Source organism: Canis lupus, chromosome 5 (genome assembly GCF_003254725.2).
Source record: "Canis lupus dingo isolate Sandy chromosome 5, ASM325472v2, whole genome shotgun sequence".
NCBI lineage: Eukaryota > Metazoa > Chordata > Mammalia > Carnivora > Canidae > Canis > Canis lupus.
The window spans coordinates 55,218,445-55,239,758 of NC_064247.1; the positions used below are offsets into that span (position 1 = coordinate 55,218,445).

General features: G+C 41.9%; 2 protein-coding genes across 4 annotated transcripts in view; both read left to right on the top strand.

Annotated features, from left to right (window-relative positions):
- The first annotated feature begins 12,765 nt into the window (after positions 1-12,765).
- On the top strand, positions 12,766-14,320 carry LOC112647056 (NADH dehydrogenase [ubiquinone] flavoprotein 1, mitochondrial). Its single transcript, XM_025427685.3, has one exon. The coding sequence runs from the start codon at positions 12,841-12,843 to the stop codon at positions 14,233-14,235; it is 1,395 nt and encodes a 464-aa protein (XP_025283470.1). The 5' UTR covers positions 12,766-12,840; the 3' UTR covers positions 14,236-14,320.
- Positions 14,321-19,444: 5,124 nt separating this feature from the next.
- The window catches only part of YIPF1 (Yip1 domain family member 1), a 36,886-nt gene continuing 35,016 nt past the window's right edge, over positions 19,445-21,314 (top strand). Inside the window, exons 1-3 of one of the 3 annotated variants that reach the window (XM_035716220.2) lie at positions 19,445-19,468; positions 20,646-20,717; positions 21,064-21,143. In XM_035716220.2, the coding sequence (XP_035572113.1) occupies positions 21,113-21,143 (31 nt within the window). In that variant the 5' untranslated portion in view covers positions 19,445-19,468; positions 20,646-20,717; positions 21,064-21,112. Of the gene's footprint in view, positions 19,469-20,204; positions 20,355-20,645; positions 20,718-21,063; positions 21,144-21,314 lie in introns of those variants that run through there. The other 2 variants (XM_025427683.2, XM_025427684.1) reach the window with 2 other exon arrangements.

A 21,314-nucleotide genomic window follows, 5' to 3' on the forward strand; every position in this document is an offset into this window, starting at 1 on the left:
AGTGCCAGGCTGTGCCCCCAAAGTATAGTACCTGCCTCTTTAAGCAGTAGTAACCCCTCGTGCATAGCATTTTGCCATACAAAGTATTTCTGTTGTTTGCTTGTTTTAAATAGACTGGATTTTTTTTCAAGTGGTTTTAGATCGACAGCAAGATTAAGCCAAAAGTATAGGGAGTACCCAAATACCCATGTCTCCATATCCCACAGCCTCCCCTACTCTCCATATCCCTCCAGAGTGGTACATGTGATACAACTGATGAGCCTGTGTTAACTAATCATTATCCCAAAGTCCATAGATCACATTAGACTTCACTCTCAGTGTTGTACAATCTATGGGCTTTGACAAACCCCATATGTAATGGGATATGTATGCATGTATGCTTACTCATATACATAATAATATGCATCCACCATATATTATCATAAAGAATAGTCTTGGTGCCCTAAAAACCTCCATGCTCCTCTAATTCATTCCCACCTCTCCCCAAACCCCTGGCACCATTAATCTATTTAGTGTCTCCATAGTTTTACCTTTTCTAGAATGTCCAATAATTGGAATCATATAGCATGGAGCCTTTCAGTTTGACATCTTTCACTTAGTAATACACATTTAAGAAACCTCCATATCTTTCCAGGACTTGATAACTGTTTGTTTGTTTGCTTTAGCATTGGATAATATTCCATTGTCTGGATACACCACAGTTTATCTATTCACCAGCTAGTGGTTCCTTCCAAGTTTTGGCAGTTATGAATAAAGCTGCTGCTATAGACTGAATGTTTGTATCCCCTCCCTGACCCCAAATTCATAGGTTGAAACCTAACCCCCAAAGGGATGGTATTTGGTTTTTTGTTATGCCTTTGTGAGGTGATTACATAATTAGGGTGGAGCCCTAATGAATGGATTAGAGTTCCTTCAACGCATCATCCATGTGAGGACCCAACAAGAAGACGCTGTCTAGGAACCAGGAAGTGAGTCCTCACTAGATACCAAATCTGCTAGTGCCTTGATCTTGCACTTCGCAGTCGCCAAAACTATGAGAAATAAATTTCTGTTGTCTGTGACCCACCCAGTATGGTATTCTGCTGTAGTGGCACAAATGGATTAAGACAGTTGCCATAAACAACTGGATGCGAGTTTTGTTTTGTTTTGTTTTTAAGATTTTATTTATTTATTCTTGAGAGACACAGAGAGGCAGAGCTACAGGCAGAGGGAGAAGAAGGCTCCTTGTGGGGACCCTGATGAGGGACCCAGGTGTCCCTACGTGCAAGCTTTTGTATGGACATAAGTTTTCAACCCATTTGAAGTAAACACCAAGGAGCACAATGGCTGGATCTTATGGTAGGAGTATGGTTAGTTTTGAAAGAAATTGCTAAACTGTCTTCTAACATGGATGCACCATTTTACATTCCCACCAGTCATGAATGAGAATTACCATTGTTTCATGTCCTCACCAGCATTTGGTGTTGTCTGTGTTCTGAATTTTGGCCATTCTAATAGGCATGCAATACTATCTCACTTCTGTTTTAATTTGCAATTCCCTAATGGCAAATGATTTTGAGCATCTTCTTATATACTTATTTGCCATCCTTATATCTTCTTCGGTGAGGTGTCTGTTCCAATCTTGCCCTCATTTTAAAATCAGCTTGTTAATTTTTTTCTATTGTTGAATTTTAAGAAGTTCTTTATTTTAGATAATAACCCTTTGATGAAGCCCTTTGTGAGTATTTTGTCCCAGTCTGTCGTTTGTCTTCTCAGTCTCTTGATGATATCTTTTGTAGAGCTTTTTAATTTTAATGAAGTCTAGCCTATTAATTCTTCCTTTCACAGATTGTGCCTTTGGTGTTGTATCTAAAAAGCCGTCACCAAACCCAAAGTCATCTAGGTTTTCTCTTATGTTATATTCTAAGAGTTTTACAGTTTGTGTTTTATATCTAGATCTAAGTTTCATTTTGAATTAATTTCTGTGAAATGTGTAAGGTCTATGACTAGATTCATTTTTTAAAGCATGTGGATGTCCAATTGTTACAGAACCACTTTTAAAAAGATTTTATTTATTTATTTATTTGTTTGTTTGTTTATTTATTTATTTATTTAAGAGAGCAAGAGAGAGCACAAGCAGGGGGAGAGACAGAGGAAGAGGGAGAATCAGGCTCCCCACTTAGCAAAAAGCCCAACATGGGGCTCGATTCCAGGATCCTGGGATTATGACCTGAGCCAAAGGCAGACACTTAATTGACTAAGCCACCCAGGTTCCCCTATGGTATCATTTTTTGAAGACTGACTTTTCTCCTTTGTATTGTCTTTGTTCCTTTTTCAAAGATCAGTTGATTATATTTCTGTGGATCTATTTCTGTGACTCTTTTCTGTTCCATTGATCTATTTGTCTGTTCCCCGGTCAATATCGCACTATCTTGACTACTGTATCTTTATAGTAAGTCTTGAAGCCTAATAGTGTCAGTCCTCTAACTTTGTTCTTCTCTTTTTTTTTTTTTAAGATTTTATTTATTTATTCATGAGAGACAGAGAGAGTGAGAGTGAGAGAGAGAGAGAAAGAGAGAGGCAGAGACATAGGTAGAGGGAGAAGCAGGCTCCCTGCAAGGAGCCTGATGTGGGACTCGATCACGGAACTCCAGGGTCATGTCCTGAGCTGAAGGTAGGCTCAACCGCTGAGCCACCCATACATCCCTATTCTTCTCTTTCAATAATGTATTAGCTCTCCTGGGTCTTTTGTCTCTCTATATAAACTTTGGAACCAGTTTGTTGATGTGCACAAAATAACTTGCTGAGATTTGCATTGGGATTGTATTGAATATATAGATTAAGTTGGGGAAAACTGACATCTTGACAATATTGAGTCTTCTGTTCATGAACATGGAATATCTCTCCATTTCTAAAGTTCTGCCTTGATTTATTTCACCAGAGTTTTCCTTGTATATATTTTTTACATATTTTCTTAGATTTATACCTAACTATTTCATTTTGGGGGGGGTGCTAATATAAATAATATTATGACTTTAATTTCAGATTCCAATTGTTCATTGCTGTTTTATAGAAAAGCGATTGACTTTTGTGTATTAACCTTGTATCCTATGACCTTGCTATAATCACTTACTAGTTTCAGGAGTTTTCTGGCCAATTAATTCAGATTTTCTACATAAACAATTATGCGATCTGTAAACAAAGGCAGTTTTATTTCTTCCTTCCCAATCTGTATACCTTTTATTTCCTTTTCTTGCCTTATTAGATTCTCTAGGACTTCCAGTATGATGTTGAAAAAGAGTGGTGTTAGAAGGGACATTGGCAGAGATTACTAGGAGGACATGACTGCCAGTTGACTCATGAGCTGGGCCTGAGCAATCAGAGGCTCCTTTCCACCTCCCATATCCTTGGAATGTGTGTGCCCTTTGCCCACCCTGTACTAGAAGCTGCCCAAGGACAGAGCCTTGAGATGTAATGTGTTGTTGAGACCATCTGGTTGGTATATGTGACTAAACCCAGTTAAGGCCTCTATACAAATTTTTAAGATTCTGGTGGGTAAGTATAGAGATCTACTTCTCTTGTGGCTGCCCAAAACCAACCTCTAAACCTTTCAGCTTACTGAAGCTGCCACCTACTAATCTGAAATAGTCTTCCTCTTCAGTCTCTCTTTGCCCTCTGTGAAGGGGCCAGGTTGTAAACCAATAAGGTACATCCTTGCCTTGTTCCTGATCATAGTGGGAAAGCATCTATTTTTCACTATTAAATATGATGTTATTGTAGGTTTTTTGTTAATGTTCTTTATCAAATTGAGGAAGTTTCCTCTAGTTCTAGTTTGCTGAGAGTTTTTATCATTAATGAGTGTTAGATTTTGTCAAATGCTTTTCCTGCATGTATTGCTATAATTGTGTGATTTTTCTTTAGTCTGCTGATGTAATGGATTATATTATTTCATTTTTGAATATTGAACCAGCCTTATATATCTAGAATAAATCTCACTTGGTCATGGGGTGTAATTCTTTTTTATACATTGTTGGATTTGACTTGCTAATATTTTGTTGGGGATTTTTGCATTTCTATTCAAGAAAAATATCGGTCTGTAATTTTCTTTTTTGTAATGCCTTTGTCTGGTTTTGGCAATAGGGTGATGACGGCTTCACAGAATGAATTAGGAATTATTCCCTCTGCTTCTGATTTGTAGACAAGATTGTAGAGAATTGGTGTAATTTCTTTCTTAAATGTTTGGTAGAATTTACCAGCAAACCCATTTGGGCCTGTGGCTTTTTCTGTTTTGACAAGTTATTAATTATTGATTTAATTTACTTAATATATATAGGCCTATTCAGATTGTTTATTTCTTCTGGTATGAGTTTACACACATTGCGCTTTTCAGAAAATTAGTCCATTTTATGTTGGTTGTCACATGGGTGAGCAGAGAGCTGTTTATAGTATCCTTTTAATACCCATGAGATTTGTGGTAATGTCCCTGCTTTCATTTCCAATATTAGAAATTTGTGTCTTCTCTCTTTTTTTTTTCTTAGTTAGGCTGGCTAGAAGTTTATCAATAAACCTCTTGGTTTTTATTTTCTCTGTTGATATCCCGTTTTAATTTCATTAATTTCTGTTCTAATTTTTACTATTTATTTTCTTCTGCTTACTTTGGATTTAATTTTCCCTTTTCCACCCTAGTTTCCTAAAGTGAAAGCTTAGATTATGAATTTTACATTTTTCTTCTTTTCTAATTTTCTAGGTATTTTTCTCAAAAAATTACCATCACAAACATTTTTAAACATACAGTTCAGGGGCATTAAGAATATTCACATTATTGGGATACCTGGCTGGCTCCGTGGTTGGGTGTCTGCCTTCGGCCCAGGACGTGATCCTGGAGTCCTGGGATAGAGTCCCGCATCGGGCTCCCTGCATCAGGTCTGCTGCTCTCTCTCTGCCTGTGCCTCTCTCTCTATATATATATGTCTCTCATGAATAAATAAATAAAATCTTTAAAAAAAAGAATATTCACATTATTGTACAGTCATCACCATCATCCACCCATAAAACTCTTTGCATCTTACAATTCTGAAACTATACCCATTAAACAATAACTCCCCACTCCCCTCAGCTCTAGGCAGCCCTCACTGTATTTTCTGTCTCTATGAATCTGACCATTTTGGGTACCTCACGTAAGTGGAATCATATAGTATTTGTTTTTTTGTGACTGACTTATTTCACTTAGCATAATGTCCTCAAAGTTCATCCATGTTGTAGCATACTGAGGAATTTCATTCCTAATTTGAGGCTGTATAATATTCCATATATATATATATATATATATATATATATATATATATATAACACATTTTGCTTATCTCTTCATCTGTTCATTGTCACTTGGGTTCCTTCCATATTTTAGGTATTGTGAATAATGCTGCTATGAACATGTGTGTACAAATATCTCCTTAAGACCTTGATTTCAATTCTTTCGGATATATACCCAGAAGTGGAAGTGCTGAATCATATGGTAATTCCACTTTTAATTTTTTTAGGAACTGTTTTCCGTAGGGGCTTTGTCGTTTTACATTCCTACCACCAATGCACAGGGGTTTCAATTTCTCCACATCCTTGCCAACACTAGTTATTTTGTTTTTTTTTTTTAATAGTAGCCATCTCAATAGGTATGAGACAGTGCACACATTAACATTTAAATTTTTATTTTTAAAAAGATTTTATTTATTTATTTGGCAGACGGAGAGAGGGGGGTGGAGAGGGGAGAAAAGAAAAAGAGAGCGCATACAAGTAAGGAGAGAAGAAGAGGGAAAGGCAGGCTCCCCACTGAGCAGGGAGCCTGATGCAGGACTCAGTTGCAGGACCCTGGGATCCTGACCTGAGCTGAAGGCAGATAGATGCTTAACCAACTGAGCCATCCAGGCACTCAACATTTAAACTTGTAATAGTTATATACTTATTTCAATTTGAATTACACATAAAAAGCACACCAAAACTGTAATTTCATAGATATTTTCACTTAGGATAAGACCAAAGTAGATAGTATAGTGGTGAGCTATGTCTTCAGAAAAGAGTTAATGTAGGAGATCTAAGACTACTATCCTTAAAAAGTCCTGCCTACAGGACTTTTTAAGTGGACTTGAAGTCCTTTTTTAGTAGGACTTTACTAGTGCCTGGGAACTTGGGATTTTAGAAGGGTTCTCACCACTGACAATAGTGGTTCATGGTGCATAAACTGTTTATGAAAACAATAAGAACACCCGCTGAACACTTGATACTGAACACCTGCTTTCCTTCTTGGGAATCAAATTTAGGTATGTGATGACCAGGTTCCAGTAAAAATCTTGAGTATTGAGTCTCTGATGAGCTTCCTTGGGAGACAAAATTTCACACATATTGTCACAACTTTGTTTTCTCTGGACTTTTACCCCATGTCCCTTTGCTGATTTTGTTTTATACTCTTTCACTGTGAAAGCATAGCTGTACAACTATATGCTCAGTTCTCTGTGACCTCTTACAGATCCTTGAACCTTGAGGTGGATCTATGATACCCATATTATACAGGATGCCCATAAATATTTTATTTTATTTTTTTATTTTTTCCCATAAATATTTTAAACCTTCAGTACTTTTATTCTTTTCAGTGATACATTGTCAGAGGCTGACAATTTTTCATAATGCAAAGTAGGTATAAATATGTATCACTGAAACCTAAAAAGAGACCTAAATATATTTCACCTTCCTTTCCAGTTGCAGATATGTGTTGAGAGTTAGGATTCTTGGTATTATAATGTTGAAACCAAAAGACAGAATCATTTTATTATTCTAGAAACTAATCTTCATCTTAAATAAAGAGGCCATGAGCTTAATAGATGTTTGTTACTGATTGATCATATGTTGTTCCATTATTCTTACTGAAAAAAAACTTTTTAGATATGTATTTGTATAAATCAATTATTATTTTTATATTTTATTATTCACTTCCTTACTTTTTAGTAACTTTGGTTTTCATTGTGTTTATTATTATAGTTACATTCTACTGATGGCAAGTGATCACAGTTTTCCATTTCATGGAGTTGCATAAAGTTTCTCTTTAAAATGGATATAAGGGGGATCCCTGGGTGGCTCAGCAGTTTAGCGCCTGCCTTTGGCCCAGGGCCTGATCCTGGAGACCTGGGATGAGTTCCACATCAGGCTCCCTGCATGGAGCCTGCTTCTCCCTCTGCCTGTGTCTCTGCCTCTCTCTCTATGTCTCTCATGAATAAATAAATAAAATCTTAAAAAAAAATAAGTATCTTTAAGTTTAAAAAATGAGCTCACAAAACCATAGAAGAAAGAAGGAACAGGAAGATAGATGGCAAAATTGCACCAAGTGAATGTGGGTGATGGCATATGCAATTTCATGGTATCATCCTTTACTTTCTGTGCATGCTTGGAATTTCGAATATTAGAAAAAATAGTTGAAAAATTCATTTCTAACAGTATGTCAGCCTTTGCTCACAATATAGCTAGCTTTTCCATGAAAAAAACTATTTTAATGCACTACTTTCATAAGAGATAAAGGAAAATCTCCAAACATCCACACATAAGTGTACACACACATAAATAATATCATTGGGTAAAAACAAAATAGGAAACTGGGCAAAATGGTCTTGGGCAAATGCAAAAGTTAAGCAGGTCTGAGGGAAAATGCCAAATCAGCTCTGTGATTGTGCAAGGAAGTCTAGAGACTCCTGGAAAGATATGAAAGTGGTCCCATATCAGTAGAAACTTCTGGCTTCTGGAAGAAGCAATAGTCACTCCTCTCTGAAAAGGTATCCTCTGCATTTTGGTTTCAACAATAACTGTGTACATTTGAAAAAAGAGCCAAATAGAACTTTCAGAAAAGACAAAATATTTAGACCTTGAAGATTTCCATATATCAGGATGAAACCGATATGAGCTCACAAATATTACCACCATGAGTGGAACAAAGAAACATACAAAGAAACAAACCACCATGAGTGAGTCAGCACAAAAAAAAAACATTTAAATCCTCAAGAATTTCAGACATTGGCATTATCAAATACATATTATTTAAATAACTATAACTATGTATTAAAGGTTTAATTCATTCACAGGAGCCAGGGCAGCTTCTACCAGCAAGCTATTAAAGTATTTGCCTCACTGGATTAAAAAGAAAGGCATTCATAGTTATCCAAAATGATTTTTAAAGAGCCAAACAGAACTTTTAGAAAATAAGCACATAATTCTTGGATTAAAGACTCAGGGGGTGGTTTAAATAGCAGATTAGGAATCCCTGACGAAAGAATTAATAAACTAGAATGGTATATAAAGAAATTACTTAGAATGCCATACAAATCAAAGGATTTGAAAAACATGAAAAAATGCTATTTGAAAACATGAAAGAGAAGTTAATCAATTCAGAGTAAGATTTAAAAAAAAATTACTTATTTGAGAGAGTGCTCAGGCCTGTGAGTGAGGGAGGGGAAGGGTGGGGGAAGGGAGAGGAAGGAGGGGGAGGAGAGGGGCAGCGGGAGGGACAAGCCCACTGCATCCAGCTTGGAGCCTGATATGGGGCTCATCCCACAATCCTGAGATCACGACCTCAGCCAAAACCAAGAGTTGGAAGCTTAACCAAATGAGTCGCCCACGTGCTCCTGGAATAAGATTTTTAAAAAAAATCAGGGCAGCCCGGGTGGCTCAGCGGTTAAATAAGACTGCCTTTAGCCCAAGCTGTGATCCTGGAGACCCAGGATTGAGTCCCATGTTGGGCTTCCCCATGGAGCCTGCTTCTCCCTCTGCCTGTGTCTCTGTCTCTCTGTTTCTCTCTCTCTCTCTCTCTCTCTCTCTCTGTCTCTCATGAATAAATAAATAAATAAAATCTTTTAAAAAATAAAGATTTTTTAAAAATTAAAAAAAAATCAGTACGCAGTTTTAGTGAACCTATGGAACATACACACACACAAAAAACAACAAAGAGAAGATCTTAAAAGAAGCAGGCATGGGGGACAGGAAATAGGCAAAAGCAAGCAAGCAAGGAAAAAAAAGTCAGAAGGAAGAAACAATCACCTACAAAGAAATGAGAAATGTATTGACAGCAATCATGATATTTTTAGGCTCTTCTCTCGGCTTTACTAGTAGCAGAACCTGAGACATGATCCTTTGGCACATGATGTACTGAGGGAGTGCTCTCAGGAGAACCTGTAAGGAAGAGGAAAATAGGATAGGACAAAGGAAGAAGCTAAATTATCTTCTTTCAGATGAAAGCTGGTTTCAGATGAAGTATAGTCTTTCCTTGATGCCATGAGGAAGTTCTGAGTCATGAATGGCACCACTGAGTTATATCAATTTGAGGCAAAGAGGGGTCAGCCATTAGTAAACACATATCACTTGGTAGCCAGCTGTGTGTGTAACCTCTGAGCCATTTCCAGGCAAAACAGAATCCTTCTGCTGAGGGTAATTCTCCAGAGAAAAAGAGAGCTCTGAGCCACTAGTAGTCAACACAGAAGGTGGCAAATGGATGCACCAGGTAGTAGTGGAGATCTAGGTGGGTACCAACAGCATCCATCATAGCAGAGTCCTCAGCAGCAACAACAGAATCAGAAGGCAAGGCCATAACATCTTCAAACTACTGAGGAATAAAATAACTGGCAATCTAGAATTGTGTGCCCAGCTCAACGGTCTTCTAAGAATGGGGATGAAAGAAAATATTCCTGAATAAATAAAAACTGAGTTTACAATTACATACTTCATTAAAACTACTTTCAAAGTCTTCAGGAGGAAAGAAAATGCTCCCAGGAGGAATGTCTAAAATGCCAGCAGGAATAGTGGCAGTGAGACTGAAAACATATAAGTAAATCTAAATAAATATTGTCTGAATTGAAAAACAAGAATCGAAATAAAGTATTGGGCATCATCTCCTCAAAAGTGATTGATGTAGGGAAAATATTATAGTTCCTAAGAGGATGGAGCCACCTGGAAACACCCAGAAGCCGAAGTGGTTGATCAATCTGTCAAATTAATGTGAACATGGTGGTAACTTGCCTGGGCAACATAAGGTGAGCAGGTCTTGGTGAGGGCGTGGGACAGGGTAGAGAAGAGCCAAGATGAGAAGGTGGTTGGGCACTGGGGACTGGAGAAAGGGTGGAGGGTAGATTCCATCTTTCTATTTGTCTTTTGCTGTCTCTTACATTTCACTCCCTCTCATCACACACACACACACACACACACACACACACACACACATGCACTAGCCAGCTCACCACTACTGCCTGTACCTGACTAGAATGGGGGGCATGGTTAACTCATTTTCAGGGAGGCTGGCCAGCCCTAAGTGGTCCCACTTGTGCCATCTCTCTCCATACCTCCAAAGACTAGGTGGGTATAGCTAACGAGAACAGTGTTCTGACAATAAGCAATGCCAGGACAGTGATAACACATCAGCTCTCTCTACTCTTAGGTAGGTCTCCACACCGTCCTCTCCCAATTCATCCCATAGAACACAGTTTTTTAGGCTCTTCTCTCAAGTATTTGTCACCACGACAGGGACCAAAACTACTAGAGGAGTATAAGTTTATCCAGAAAAATAAGACACCATTATAAGAGTACAGCTACAATAAAGGAAAACATTCAATTGAGCAACCTATACCAAAGCATGCAGTGAGGGGAGGGTCATCAGTTATCGTGGCATGACCGAGCCTGTCCTGATTCATGAACTCAGGGGGGAAACAAATATAGGGGAAAATATTTTGGTGAAATCCTGACTAAAATGCATACTGTATGATTTGAACCATATGACATTCTGGAAAAGGTAAAACTATGGAGATAATGAAAAATATCAAGGGTTTCCAGGGGCTTGGGGTGGAGGAGGGTGGGATGAATAGGAGGAGCACAGAGGACCTGGAGGGCACTGAAAGTAATCTGTATGATACTATCATGGTGGATGGATGGCATTACATATTTGTTCATACCCAAAGACTATACAACATTAAGGGTGAACCCTATTGTAAACCATGGACTTCAGATGATTATGATGTATCAGTGTAGGTTTATCAACTGTAACAAAAGAACCATTCTGATGGGGGATGTTGATAAAGGAGGAAACTGTACATGTAGGGGCAGGGATATAGGAAAAATCTCTGTACTTTCCTTTCAATTTTGCTGGGAACCTAAAGCTTCTCTAAAACTACAGTGCAATACAATGTAATACAGTACTATATAATAAAACACAATATACAGGTCCCCCCCTAGAAAAACAAGCAGACGTCTACAAAAGAATAAAATAATGATAACTACTGGGGGCAAGAAGAAAATAGATTAATATTTTTCAAGTGTTGAAGGAAAAGAACTTCCTTGAAGGAAAGTGACTGAATTTCAAGTCCTGTTAAGTGAATATTTAAACATGGAGGTAAAATAAATCTGAGATATTATAATGCATGTATAGCAATCAGAAGGTTTACCACACAGAGACCCGTCTTGAACATGTTATTGTAGGAAGTTCTTCAGCAAGAAGAGAAATGAATCCAGGAAAATCCAATGAGCTGAGGAAAATAAGAATGAGTAAGTATGTTTGTAAAGTTTATTATCATCTAAATAAGAAAGTATAAGAACAAACTGTATATAATACAGAATTAAAATTCTAAAGAATGTGCTAAGGTATTTTCTTGTTCAATAATAGGATAGTATAATAGGATGGTATATGTATGCTAGAAGCTTAATAAGCTGATAGGAAAAAATAAGATGAATTAGAAGCAACAATTAAAATAAAATAGATATATAACTTTGAATCAGTGAGAAAAAAGTTAATCTAGCTAATGAAAAATAGGAAAGGAGATATAAAGATATATTTAATGTGAAAAAAGACAACTGAAACGTCTAAATACAGAAAATAATTGCATTTAATGTAAATAAGTTAGAAGCACTTCTGGAATGGAAACATGAGGATCTTAGGAAATCCACTCTTTCATAAAGACACTGGCAAAACCTGCCAAAATCAGCTTTTTTCAGAATTCTTTAAATTAACCAAAGAAAAACTTGCAATAATCTGGAAAGTGTCTATTCAAGAAAAACAACTGAATCTTAGGAAGAACAGTGAGCTTTGTGATGTTTTAACTTGCTCTATTCCCATTCCCCTCTCCCAACACCACTTGAAAAACAACAGCTTCGCAATCATGGTTGCTGTAAAAAGTAGCCATCAAGTTGACATGGGTGGTTGCCCAACTGGTTGCCGAACGGGTTTGGAGCTCTTCAGAAAAGTCCCATCCCCAGAGAAGGGTCATTATTTGACTTGTCTAATGTCTTCTTTGGAAAGCCCCGTTCTCAGGTCTTGGCTTTATTTGACCTGATTCAAAGCTCACTCTATAAAAACAGGGCATTTGTTGAAAAAAATCAGTGGCAACTCTTTAACACTACTACTGCCTGAGGTGGTGATGCAAGTTTTGGGTAATAGGAGGCTGACCAAAAAATTTAAAAAAGAAAAACTGAGGAATGAGATGACCTTGTGGGGGTCCCTGGCAAAGCTCCAACATATTCCTGGGAATCCAGAAGGCCAAACTACTACAGGCCAAGGTGCACGTGTGGCCTGTAGGCAAACACAAGAAAGACCCAAGGAGGCCCTAATCTCTATCTTGGCCTGACGTTGAGGCTCTGCACCGGCATGCAGTGAGGCCAAGATAGAGCCGTCCACTGTGTGACTGAGTGTTGAAGGCATGAGCCAACACTGGCACAGAGACCCTCAGCAAAATCTGGGAGACTTACTCGTTCCAGGCAGTTAAGAAAACCTGTGGTCTCGGGAGCGCCGGTTCCTCAGCCTCGGAGCCGTGAAGGTGACAGCGGGAGGTGACTGAACCGTCTACCGTGATGCTGGGGGCACGGCGGCTGCTCAGCAAGTCGCTCCCCGCTCGGGTGTCTGTGCGTTTCAGCGGCGACACGACAGCACCCAAGAAAACCTCATTTGGCTCGCTGAAGGATGAAGACCGGATCTTCACCAACCTGTATGGCCGCCATGACTGGAGGCTGAAAGGTGCCCAGAGTCGGGGTGACTGGTACAAGACAAAGGAGATCTTGCTGAAGGGCCCTGACTGGATCCTGGGTGAGGTCAAGACATCCGGCTTGCGGGGCCGTGGTGGTGCTGGCTTTCCCACTGGCCTGAAGTGGAGCTTCATGAATAAGCCTTCAGATGGCAGGCCCAAGTATCTAGTCGTGAATGCAGACGAGGGTGAGCCGGGCACCTGCAAGGACCGGGAGATCATGCGCCACGATCCCCACAAGCTAGTGGAAGGCTGCCTAGTTGGGGGCCGGGCCATGGGCGCCCGAGCTGCCTACATCTACATCCGAGGGGAATTCTACAATGAGGCTTCCAATCTGCAGGTGGCCATTCGAGAGGCCTACGAGGCTGGTCTGATCGGCAAGAATGCCTGTGGCTCTGGCTATGATTTTGATGTGTTTGTTGTGCGTGGGGCCGGGGCCTACATCTGTGGGGAGGAGACAGCACTCATCGAGTCCATTGAGGGCAAGCAGGGCAAGCCCCGCCTGAAGCCGCCATTCCCTGCCGACGTGGGAGTGTTTGGCTGTCCCACAACCGTGGCCAACGTGGAGACAGTGGCTGTGTCTCCCACCATCTGCCGCCGTGGGGGTGCTTGGTTTGCCAGCTTTGGTCGTGAACGTAACTCCGGCACCAAACTGTTCAATATCTCTGGCCATGTCAACCACCCTTGCACTGTGGAGGAGGAGATGTCTGTACCCCTGAAGGAACTGATTGAAAAACATGCTGGGGGTGTCACAGGTGGCTGGGACAATCTCCTTGCTGTGATCCCCGGCGGCTCATCCACACCACTGATCCCCAAGTCGGTGTGTGAGACAGTGCTGATGGACTTTGATGCGCTGGTACAAGCACAGACAGGCCTGGGCACAGCTGCCGTGATTGTCATGGATCGCTCGACAGATATTGTGAAAGCCATTGCCCGCCTTATTGAGTTCTACAAGCACGAGAGCTGTGGCCAGTGTACTCCGTGCCGTGAGGGTGTGGACTGGATGAACAAGGTGATGGCCCGCTTTGTGAGGGGGGATGCCCGGCCAGCCGAGATCGACTCCCTTTGGGAGATCAGCAAACAGATAGAGGGCCATACCATTTGTGCCCTGGGCGATGGAGCCGCCTGGCCTGTGCAGGGCCTGATCCGCCATTTTCGGCCAGAGCTTGAGGAACGAATGCAGAGGTTTGCCCAGCAGCACCAGGCCAGGCAAGCTACCTCCTGAGCTCGATGCCCTGCACCGAAGTCCATCTGTCCAGATGGCTGGACAATAAAGCAAGTGCTGCCCACAAAAAAAAAAAAAAAAAAAAAGAAAACCTGTGTAATTATTAGCTACCCACTCAAGCAACCAAGCAGAGACTTCAGTAGTCACACACAACAAAGAATACAGATCTTACAGCATTAATTCAGAAAAGTAACCATGTGATCCAGCAATGTTACTCTTAGGTATAGAAAAACGAAAGACATGTTCACAAAACTTGTACGTGACTGTTTATAGCAGCGTTACCCACAATAGCCAAAAAGCAGAAACAACCTAAATCTCATCAATGGGGGTAAGGATAAACAAATTGTAGTATATCCACACAGTGGAATATTATTTAACAACAAAAAGGAATGATATACAAATCCATGCTACAAGATGGAAGAATCTTGAAAAAAATATGCTAGGTGAAAAAAGCCAGTCTTTAAAAACTATATATTAGAATACATACATACATACATACATACAAACTATATATTGACAAATAACAACAGAAAATAAAAACTATATATTATACTATTCCGCTTATATGAGATGTCCAGAATAGACAACTGTATAAAGACAGAGAGTACATCAGTGGTTCCTAGGGACTGTGGGGGAGTTGATAGGGATTGAGAGTGACTGCTAATAGGTACAAGATTTTTTGGGGGGTGACAAAAGTAATTAAAATTAGATAATGGGGATGAATACACAGCTCTGTGAATGTACTAATAACTACTGACTTATATATCATCATTAAATTAGAAATTTGGTAACAAAATGATAGCTCAAAAATTCCTTATACCTTGAAACGATAAAGCATGCTTTCAGATAAGCCTTGAATTCAAGAAGAAATCATTGGGGGAAATTATAAAATATTTAGAATCGAATAACAGTGAAAGCACAGTGTGTGTCATCACTAAAACAATACTAAGAATAAAACCCAGATCTTTAAATATTTTTTCATAAAACAAGAGAGAATGATAAAAGGACTAATGACTCAAATGAATAGCCAGAAAAAGGACAATAGAGTAAGCACCTCTCAGGAGGAAATAATAAAGATAAGGAAAGAAAAGAATGAATTTGGGAATGGGGCAATGAGAGCAACAAGGGAAAAAATAGGACTCAAAAACTCATTCCTTGAAATGATTAGTAAGATACATAAATCTCTAACAAAATCTAATCAAGAAAAATCCTCAAATAAACATTAGTAAGAACAGACACTACAGAGATTTCAAGAATAAAATGACATTTGAAAGACACATCAGTAAACTGAGATGACATGTAAATTTCCAAAAAAAAATTCTCAAGATACTGAAATTGGTAAAAAGGAACAATTTACAAATTACAATACAATAAAATATAAAATATTCCTGGGGTGCCTGGATGGCATAGTCATTTGAGTATCCGACTCCTGTTTTCTGCTCAGGTCATGATGGCATTATGGAATTGAGCCTCACATGGGGCTCCACACTCACTGTGGAGTCTGCTTGAGATTCCCTCTGCCCTTCCTACACCTCTCAAAAATAAATAAATAAATATTTAAAGATATATATGTAAAATATTTGTTACTGCAAATTCCACATAGCCAATTGATTCTCATAGGATGTTTTCATTGATTGCCGAACACTTTTCTGCAGCCCACCTATGTCTGCAATTGATGAACAGGATTGTTTGGACATGAATGTTGGTAATATTTCCCTTTAAGTTAAGGCAGAAGATAAAAGCGAAAAAATGAACATGTACTTCAAAATTTGGCTTGTTTGTTCATGATATGAGGAACTTGTTTTCAAATACTCAAAGAATACTTCCTTAATTTTTTGTGTTATTCACAATATTACTACTACAAGCATAGCACATACTGTTATATTTAATCTGCACTTCAACATTTTCTCCATCATCTTCTTAAATTTAGAACAGGGATTGGCAAATTGCAGGCTATGGCCAAATCTGGCCCTCTGCCTATTTTTGTAAATAAAGCTTTATTGGAATACAGCCTGCCAATTCATTTACACTTTTGTCTATGTCTGCTTTTGTGCTACAACAGCAGAGTTGACTAGTTGCAACAGACTATGCAGTCCACAAAGCTGAAAATATTTACTATTCTGGACTTTCCAGAAAAAGATTGCCAGCCCTGGTCTAGACAATTAACATAACAATAAATCAACCCCAGATGTGTAGCATTTGCCAATTTCTGTGATATAACTAGTTCCACCACTGCTGACTTTTTTTTAGGCTTATTTATTTATTCATGAGAGACACACACACAGAGAAGCAGAGATATAGGCAGAGGGAGAAGCAGACTCCTCGCAGGGAGCCCAATGTGGGACTCGATCCTGGATTCTGGGATAAGGCCCTGAGCTGAAGGCAGACGCTCAACTGCTGAGCCACCCGGGTGTCCCACACCACTGCTGACTTAAAGCTACCAAGGTGATGCCACTGTGCATGTGGAGATGGGAAGTGATTATCAGAAGCACACTGTTTATATAAAATAGATATAACCTCAGGAGAATAGATAATGGTAAAATGTAGAAAAATATTTAAAAGTCATATTTTGAACACTATTACCTCTGCTGTTAATTTATTGTTTATTTAATTCCTTTAACTGTAAGTTTATATAATTTAACTTTTAATAATGGCTGGCTCACAGAATTTCTGAGAATTTAACAACCAGCTCTTATGAACTGGTTTGAGAATGCTTCAGCACACCACTGGCCTGAACTCCATCCACCTAGCTGTGTGACTAAGGCCGAATCACTTAACCTACCAGAGAGGGTACACAACAGAATGCAAGCCACTCTAAGGGACAGAGCATCAGGCCATACTTCTCAATCTTGCCTCCCAGATACTGCTGGCTGCTGAGTATCTGGGATTAGCCCACTCAGTTTATAAAGTCTTTGAAGTCTCTTGCTTTGTCTTTTATTTTTTTATTTGTTTTTAAAGATTTTATTTATTTATTCATGAGAGACACAGAGAGAGAGGTAGAGACATAGGCAGAGAGAGAAGCAGGCTTCCCCCCGGGAGCCTGATGTGGGACTCGGTTCCAGGACCCTGGGATCACGACCTGAGCTGAAGGTAGACATTCAACCACTGAGCCACCCAGGTGCCCCTCCTGTTTTGTCTTTTAAATGTACACAGTTTATACATTTTTAAAATCAAATTTGGGGGTGGGGAAGGGGGATAAACTTATATGAATCTTGTGTCCTGTTTGTTGTAGGGTGGCTCTGGCCTACACTGAGCAAGTGCAGGTGGCCTATTCCAGTTCTCTCTTGCCCACATAGTGGCTTCAAATAATCTTAGCCCGTAACACCAGGCACATTAAAAAAGGACAAGAATACTGTCTGTTGAGAATCCAAAAGAAAACAATTAAAGTGGTACCAACTGCCCATCCCTCATCTGCAACCCCAAGAGTCAGAGTGAGATGCTCCCACAGTCTCAGCAGCCTTCTCCTTGGGATGAGTGTCACTCATGAAGGTGTAAGAGATTATTCTTTGGAGCATGGCTCAGCTGTGTGGCCACCAGGAGAAAGCTGGGGGACTAAGCCAGGATCACACACAGTGTCTAACTAGAGTGGCCCCTCCACTCACCCCCTCCATCCCTGTCCATCAGAGCAAGACTTGTACCTCAGCTTCCCCTCCCCTTCCCTCATTCTATCTAAGGGAGGGTGGGGGTGGCTTCCATCTCTCCCTGGTTCATTTCCCCCTCAGGGCAGTAGAGGTAGAATTAGCATCACCAGTTGAGCTCATCTACTTGGGCAGACCAGTTAGGAACATCTGTACATTTGAGCTCAGTTTTTTAACCTTGACGCCACTGACATTTTGGATTAGATAATTCTTTGTTGTGAGGGGCTATCCCGTGGTCTGTAGGATGTACAAAAGTATGGTGGCCAGGAGTACCCCAGTGGCACTCCACCAGTTGTAACAATCACAAATGATTTCAGAGATTGCCAAACACCTCCTCAGAGCAAAACAGCCTGCTGCTGAGAATCACTGTTTTAGTTAAACCAGTAATCTTTGATTCTCATCTCATTTTGAGCCAAAACTTACATATTGTGATGACTAATATATCGATATAACTTTTATTTGTTTCTAAGAGAAGAAATATATAGCCTAGGTGTTTTCACCCCCACCCCCACCCCCTGCAACACATACACTTATCACCAGCGACGAGTTTTTGCCATTTGACTGTTGAGCAGTCCAGCTCTAAAATTCCAACCTGAGAGCTGATTCCTGGGGCCACTCTTAGCACCAGCATGCCTTAGTGTAGGTTCCTCATTTGAGTACTTTATTGGCAAGTGTGAGTCCAAGAACCAGGAGCGAAGGACAGGGGTTATGAAGCAGAGAAGGAAGGTGAGCCATTGCAAGGATGCAGCACCAAATTGATCACTTCCTAAGGCATTTGTTGCTTGATCCTGCAAGAGAGTTAGAAAACAATATGAACTATCTGAGGAGAGTCTGAAGGGAAAAAGTGAGAAGCATCAGTTGTTGACTCCATTAGTCAAAGATGTGTCCCATGATGCATCAACCACTCTTCACTTCTGCACTTCTGGGTTGCTCCTGTCCCCGTGTTGACTAGTTCCAGCAGATCCATGACCCCCAAGACACAAGCCATGATGCTGATGAGAAGCCTGAGGCTTGGGCTTGGGGTGAAGATCACTTAGGTTATAACTGCTGGTGCCCAATAAGATCCATGATGGTGAAATAAGCAGCAAGTGAGGCCAAGAGGCTCTGAAATGGAGTAGAAGAGGTGTTTGACATACTTGCACACCCGAACTTGTGCCCTGAGATTCATTCCTGCTACCCATTCAGCCAAAGAACACTGCAGTACTCTAAGCTCAACTTCCTCTTTGTAAACTGAGGACAATCACCTCAAGCTCGCAGGATTGTTCTGAGAATTAGAGATCGTGCATGTGTAAAGCCCGATCATGATGCCAGTTCAGGAAATACACTGCATGCATAAAGACACATACATATATACTTATTTATTCAGATTTAGTCAGATGTAAAGTCTTTGCAGTTGACCACCAGGGTCGGGTGTGGTGACGCCAAAGTCCCAGTTTCCACCTTGGGTGAGCCGCGAATCAGGCTTATGCCGCTCAGACAGCCAGAAGGTGTTCAGTCTACAGTCCCCGTTCAGTGAGCAGCTACTGCGCGCGGGGCCCGGGCACCCGGAGGCCGCAATCGTTCCTGGTCCTCGCTCTCAGAGCGCGTCCAGGCGGGTAAGGATGGGCTGGCGACAGCAGGCGCGGGGGCAGGGGCAAGCCCAGGAGGCCGTGGCGGCAAACGGGTCCTGGCGGGGTCCCGGGCCAAGGCAGGCGGCTCTGCCAGGAGAATACGCTCAATCCGGGGGGCTGTGTAGGCGTCGCCAGGCCACGCACAAAGCCGGGCAAGGCGCATCGACACGGGGCCGCCGGCACCTCCGTAGTTCGCGGGCCCCCGCGGCGCCGCGGGACCCAGGGGTGCGCGAGCCCTGGGCCTCCCCGCGCCCCCGCGCGCCCGCCCGGGGCGGAAGGGGCGCGCCCGGGCGTGGGGCGGCCGCGAGAGCACACGGCACCTGCCCTCCATCCCTCAGTCACAACTCGGGAAGGATTCGCCTCGCCCACGCCGTCACAGGTTAATTGCATTTTTACGGCCAACAGAGGACGCGCGGGAGTGATGACTTTGTCTCTTGACAACCGTCCTTCGTGACGCTACTTTATAGTTCCGTCAGGAAAGAGGTATAAACCAACAGAAAGAAGACCCCACACGCGAGAGAATTCCCTGCCCTACCCACCCCGCCCTGTAACCCCGCCTCCTCTCCGCGGGGTCTATCTCTTTAAGAACCCGGACCTCCGTCTCGGAGGGGCGGGGAGGCGGGGCGGGGCGGGGCGGGGGGGGGAGGAGCACGCTCCGTAGGCCGCGGCCGCTGAGTCTCAGGAGGAAGCGCTCCCGGAGCTGCGGTCTCTTTAAGGAGGCGGGGCTCTGCCCGGAGGAGGCGGGGAGGTTCCGCCCCCCGCCCGCCCCCGGATCTCCGGCTTCCGGCAACTCCGCGGGACCCGAACCTGCGCCCAGCACCGGAGGCCGGAGCCTTCCCGGGACCGGCTGGACGCCGAGCCCCTCGGCGAGGTGAGGCGGCCGGGTCTGCGGAGCCGGCCCGGAACGGAGTGGGCCCGCGATCTCCCGCCAGCCGGGATGCTGCGGCCCAGCTCCTCCCCCTAAAACACTACACCTCTGCTTCCTGGGCAGCTCTTTCCCCGACCTGCCTGGGCTCAGGGTGTCCCAGGCTTGCAGGGTCGCCCTCACTCCAGCGCCTACTAATTGCTTGGCTGTGCACAAAGCGCCTCACTTATACTCACCGTCTCATTTAATGGCCTCTGACACGTTGTGAGTCGGTACCATTATGAACCCATTTTACAGATGAGAAAACTGAGGCCCCGAGGAGCCCACAGTCCCACACCGAGGAGAAGCAGAATCGGGAATCAAACCCAGGTCTGTTTGACCCCAGAGCCTGTGCCCTTAACCACTGGCTAGGCTGGCTTGCCTTTGCTCTGCACTGTCCTCATAGCTACCTCTCAAACTCCAGCCGCCCCTTCGTCACCCTTAACACCTCCAGGCTGTGCCTGGTCCTTAACTTACGGAGTGAGTGAAACTGGATGGAACCTTTGGACCTCCCAGGGTTAGCTTCTTTATGACAGTTTTCATAATATCTGACTTTCCTCACCCCACTAAAAAAGGAGGTGAGGGAAATCAGTACCGTTTCTCACAGTGAAACAAGATTCGTTTGCGTATATTTTATTCTTGTATCCTACGAAGTTTATTTATTTTTCCTTTTTAGAACTCTGCAAATTTTCTTCTTAATAATTGGGAGAAGATCCACTGGCTGAATGGCAGCTGTAGATGACTTGCAGTTTGAAGGTACATCAGTTGGGTGCCTACCTTTTATGATCAGTATATCCACCATCACAGCGATGGGTTTTCTTTTTTTTTTTTTTTTTTTTTTTTTTTTTCAGCGATGGGTTTTCATTGATATACTGCCATATATATCAAGGAGATTATTTCAGACATCTTGGTAAAAGAAGGTTGGCC

Bases quoted from the DNA above. Each gene is read 5' to 3' on its own strand.
- LOC112647056 (XM_025427685.3), top strand. From the start codon at position 12,841: ATGCTGGGGGCACGGCGGCTGCTCAGCAAGTCGCTCCCCGCTCGGGTG.